At 46.4% G+C, this 5,716-nt stretch overlaps 2 protein-coding genes across 2 annotated transcripts in view; both read right to left on the reverse strand.

Annotated features, from left to right (window-relative positions):
• The window catches only part of phaf1 (phagosome assembly factor 1), a 27,438-nt gene extending 23,834 nt beyond the window's left edge, over positions 1–3,604 (reverse strand). Inside the window, exon 1 of the mRNA XM_083666699.1 lies at positions 3,551–3,604. The gene's annotated coding sequence lies outside the window, so the exon portion shown is untranslated. The remainder of the gene's footprint in view (positions 1–3,550) is intronic.
• cbfb (core-binding factor subunit beta) overlaps positions 1–5,716 on the reverse strand; it is a gene marked incomplete at both ends in the record, with an annotated part of 9,554 nt that overhangs the window by 3,494 nt on the left and 344 nt on the right. The window contains 4 exons of the mRNA XM_083665640.1: positions 2,659–2,706; positions 2,806–2,810; positions 3,551–3,646; positions 3,819–3,935. Of these exons, the coding sequence (XP_083521766.1) occupies positions 2,659–2,706; positions 2,806–2,810; positions 3,551–3,646; positions 3,819–3,935 (266 nt within the window). The remainder of the gene's footprint in view (positions 1–2,658; positions 2,707–2,805; positions 2,811–3,550; positions 3,647–3,818; positions 3,936–5,716) is intronic.

Raw genomic sequence — 5,716 nt, forward strand, 5'->3', positions numbered from 1 at the left:
TCGCAGACAGGTTATAACACACAGGTTATAACACACAGGTTATAACTCGCAGACAGGTTAGAACCGACAGGTTAGAACAGACAGGTTAGAACACAGCTCATAGCTCCTCGGGTCGTGGGAGACACTGCCATTGGCCAGAGATGGAATGCATTTGTCATATAATCTATCTATCATATAACCTATCTATCTATCATATAATCTATCTATCATATAATCTATCTATCTATCTATCTATCTATCTATCTATCAATCTGTCTATCTATCTATCTATCTATCTATCTATCTATCTATCTACCTATCTATCTATCTATCTATCTATCTATCTATCTATCTATCTATCTATCTATCTATCTATCTATCTATCAATCTGTCTATCTATCTATCTATCTATCTATCTATCTATCTATCTATCTATCTATCTATCTATCTATCTATCATATAACCTATCTATCATATAACCTATCTATCTATCTATCTATCTATCTATCTATCTATCTATCTATCTATCTATCTATCTATCTATCATATAACCTATCTATCTATCTATCTATCTATCATATAATCTATCTATCTATCTATCTATCTATCTATCTATCTATCTATCTATCTATCTATCTATCTATCTATCTATCTATCTATCTATCGTATCTATCTATCTATCTATCTATCATATAATCTATCTATCTATCTATCTATCTATCTATCTATCTATCTATCTATCATATAATCTCTCTATCTATCTATCTATCTATCTATCTATCTATCTATCTATCTATCTATCTATCTATCTATCTATCTATCATATAATCTCTCTATCTATCTATCTATCTATCTATCTATCTATCTATCTATCTATCTATCTATCTATCTATCTATCTATCTATCTATCTATCATATAATCTCTCTATCATATAATCTTCCCATTGTTGTTAAAATAGGCTGATGATACTCTTTTGTCTTCAGCATCCTAAATGATACCAGTTGTGGACAGTTTTAGAAACAATAATAACCCAGATTCTAACTAAACTAAACCAGCTGATCTCACATCTCTCCGCTCCTGGTCGACGTGGTGGAGAAACCAGCCGACAGAAACCTCAACCATGGTGATATTCACCCTGAGCAGCAGGGGTCACTCATGGAACGGAGCGGTTTTCAGCCACGGGTTCCATCTCTAGACAGGACCACAGGGCGGCCATCTTGGTCAGGAAGTTCAGTAGCCTGGGTCTGATCTTATACGACTGTGTTCTACTCTAGACCAATCAGATCATCTTATACGACTATATTCTACTCTAGACCAATCAGATCATCTTATACTACTGCGCTCGACTGGCTCTAGACCAATCACATCAGGTCAGGTGACTTCAGAGCTGGGATGGAGATGAAGATGATTCTGAATGATTACAGGACTTCATGTTTCTACAGTCAAGAGGACAGAGTTCAGCTAGGAACAAGTATCACATACACACTCTGTCTGTCTGTCTGTCTGTCTGTCTCTCCCTCTCTCTCTGTCTGTCTGTCTGTCTGTCTGTCTGTCTGTCTGTCTCTCCCTCTCTCTGTCTGTCTGTCTCTCCCTCCCTCTCTGTCTGTCTGTCTGTCTGTCTGTCTGTCTGTCTGTCTCTCCCTCTCTCTGTCTATCTGTCTGTCTCTCCCTCTCTCTGTCTGTCTGTCTCTCTCTCCCTCCCTCTCTGTCTGTCTGTCTGTCTGTCTGTCTCTCCCTCTCTCTCTGTCTGTCTGTCTCTCCCTCTCTCTGTCTGTCTGTCTCTCCCTCTCTGTCTGTCTGTCTGTCTGTCTGTCTGTCTGTCTCTCCCTCTCTCTATCATATAGATGCTAAGCTATGGCAGATAAGTGAGGGTGTGTGTGTGTGTGTGTGTGTGTGTGTGTGTGTGTGTGTGTGTGTGTGTGTGTGCATATTCATAAATACTATACATTCATATTCATAAAAACTCTATATTCATAAACAATCAATATTCATATTCAAAAATACTCATTATTCATATTCGTAAATATTCTATTTTTATATTCATATTGATAGGAGTGAATCAGGACACACACACACACACACACACACACACACACACTCCCTGCCTCCACTACACACACACATACACACACGATAACACACTCCCCCACGTCCCCCTACACACACGCACATGCGCACACACACACACACACACACACACACACACACACACACACACACACACACACACACACACACACACACACACACGATAACACACTCCCCTGCGTCCCTCTAAACCGTCTTTCTAAACTTGATTTTAATCTTTAACTGTTTGTATTGTTGTTTTTACTGACTGTTCTTTTGTTTGACTTTTTATCTATTCTTGTTCTCTACATGGAATGTCGTGTCTTTGATTACTGAGAAAAGCGCTTTACAATATGAATGTATTATTATTATTATTATTATTATTATTATTATTATTTTCCCCAATAGACGTTGACTCTCTCAGCATGCAGCACTAATGCAGGCAGACATGCACTTGCTCTCGACATTCTCACACACACACACACACACAGACACAGATACAGATACACACACAGACACACACACAGACACACACACAGACACACACACAGACACACACACACACACACAGTTTAGTGCCTGACAGAGTGATATTAAAAGCAGAAACAGACCCTGGTCCTTGAGTGTCATCAGTCCCAGATTTTTGATGCCACAGGGTCCTAAAAAAAGACAATTTAGTTTTTCATCTCGGGATCAATCAGGAATCAATACTCTCCTTCTGGACAGACTCTTCATGCACTAAACAGACACACCATTACAAATGCTGAGAATACACAAACAGACATACACACACACAAACACACAACACACCCAGCCCCAGCCCTAGACCCCAGCCCTAGACCCCAGCCCTGACCCCAGCCCTAGACCCCAGCCCTGACCCCAGCCCTAGACCCCAGCCCTAGACCCCAGCCCTAGACCCCAGCCCTAGACCCCAGCCCTGACCCCAGCCCTAGACCCCAGCCCTGACCCCAGCCCTAGACCCCAGCTCTAGACCCCAGCCATAGACCCCAGCCCCAGCTCTAGACCCCAGCCCTAGACCCCAGCCCTAGACCCCAGCTCTAGACCCCAGCCCTAGCCCCAGCCCTAGACCCCAGCCCCAGCTCTAGACCCAGCCCTAGCCCCAGCCCTAGACCCCAGCCCCAGCTCTAGACCCCAGCCCTAGCCCCAGCCCCAGCTCTAGACCCCAGCCCTAGCCCCAGCCCTAGACCCCAGCCCCAGCTCTAGACCCCAGCCCTAGCCCTAGCTCAATAACCCTGAGACTAGGCCCAGCCCCAGCCCTACCCCCCAGCCCTCCCAGTCCCACGAACTTCACCCCTCCACACCCCCAGCTCCACCCCCACCCCTCCACCCCCCCCACCTCTCCCCTCCCCTCCACCCACCCCCCCCACCCCCCCCACCTCCAGATTCTCCCCTCCCCTCCCCTCCCCTCCACCCACCCCCCACCTCCAGATTCTCCCCCCCCTCCCCTCCCCTCCCCTCCACCCACCCCCCACCCCAGCTCACCTCCAGGTCCTCGCGGTGAGAGCGGTCTCTGTCCTCAAAGTCCCGGGTCCTCCGACGAGCCTCCTCGAATGAAGCCTGCGCCAGAGCATCCTCGTGCTACAACACACACACACACACACACACACACACACACACACACTCTGTTGGTACTAAATGGGTCAGTGGGAGTTTTGTTTGTTCATATGTGGGCACAAAGCAAGTTTAGTTTAGGTGTGTGTGTGTGTGTGTGTGTGTGTGTGTGTGTGTGTGTGTGTGTGTGTGTGTGTACCTGGGCTCTCTCCTCATCATACTCCAGACAGCCCATACCGTCCAGACGCTGCAGGTCAATCCAGCCTCTCCAGACAACACACACTCCGTTCAGGATCATAGGAGCCTTCAGATAGACCTACACACACACACACACACACACACACACACACACACACAAGGGGGGAGGGGAGGGGAGGGGAGGGGAGGGGAGAGGAGAGTTCTTGAGAACTTGTTTTTCTGACTTCAGGCTATTTCTGGACGCCCGCAAACAGGGGCTTCATTTACTAGAGGACCCAGTACACACACACACACACACACACACACACACACACACACACACACACACACACACACACACACACACACACACACACACACACACACACACACACACACACACACACACACACACACACACAGAGGCCTCCCTCAGTGAAATGACTTCCACATCTGTGAGAGGAGGAATGGAGGAATGTGGACGGGAGCAGAAACGGTCTAACCACACACACTTCCTCCTCAACCCCCTCATCACACACACACACACACACACACACACACACACACACACACACACACACACACACACACACACACACACACACTACAGAGGTATATTGTGAAATCTAAAACCTCCACTAGATCTCTGTCAGACAGACAGAGGAGAGGATAGGAGGAGGAGGAGGAGGAGAGGAGGAGAGGAGAGGAGAGGAGGAGGAGGAGGAGGAGAGGAGGAGGAGGAGGAGGAGAGGAGGAGTGGGTTGTTTTGCTGCCATGCCAGCCGCTGGGGACAGAGAAAGCATTGTACTCACTCACACACCTCGTGTGTGTGTGTGTGTGTGTGTGTGTGTGTGTGTGTGTGCGTGTGTGCGTGTCTGTAATATATATACATGCCATTTAACTGACACTTTTATCCAAAGAGACTTACATTGTAGTGAGTTCATCCATTTCAGTATAGATGGTCCCAGCGGGAATCAAACCCACAACCTAAGCGTTGTTAGAGCCATGATCTACCAACTGAGCCACAGAGGACCACAATTCCACTAGATGGAACTACATTTTGCAGTAGGTTGTGGACAGTTAAACTACATTCAAATCTTGTAGTGTTTTCTGTAGTTAACTCCATTTTTGCAGGTAGGTGTAGTGAGATGTTATTCCAGCCCTTGAACTTCAAATGTCCCTAATATCAGTAATACTAAGACTAATATCAGTAATACTAATACTAATACTAATATCAGTAATACTAAGACTAATATCAGTAATACTAAGACTAATATTAGTTCCCTCACTGTTTCCTTCTCCTCATGCTGCTCCACCTCTCCTCTCCTCCTCTCCTCTCCTCCTCCTCCTCTGTTTCCTTCTCCTCATGCTGCTCCACCTCTCCTCTCCTCCTCTCCTCTCCTCTCCTCCTCCTCCTCTGTTTCCTTCTCTTCATGCTGCTCCACCTCTCCTCTCCTCCTCCTCCTCCTCTGTTTCCTTCTCTTCATGCTGCTCCACCTCTCCTCTCCTCCTCCTCCTCCTCTGTTTCCTTCTCTTCATGCTGCTCCACCTCTCCTCTCCTCCTCTCCTCTCCTCCTCCTCCTCTGTTTCCTTCTCCTCATGCTGCTCCACCTCTCCTCTCCTCCTCTCCTCTCCTCCTCCTCCTCTGTTTCCTTCTCCTCATGCTGCTCCACCTCTCCTGCTTTTACTTTCTCAGTGATTTCAGAGCGTCTGTAACTGACTGTTGTGTCTGTAACTGACTGTTGTGTCTGTAACTGACTGTTGTGTCTGTAACTGACTGTTGTGTGTTGGACGATGGAGTGAACTAATTTACAAAGTAGCTTTAGTTTGACAAACTATATTTCTCTCAAGGGAAGCTTTAGTGTCGTTCTTCCAGTAATTGGTAATTTAGTTAAATATGTTTTCAGAGTTGCTTCCCCA

This window comes from Argentina silus, assembly GCF_951799395.1.
Source record: "Argentina silus genome assembly, chromosome: 3".
Classification (NCBI taxonomy): Eukaryota; Metazoa; Chordata; class Actinopteri; order Argentiniformes; family Argentinidae; genus Argentina; species Argentina silus.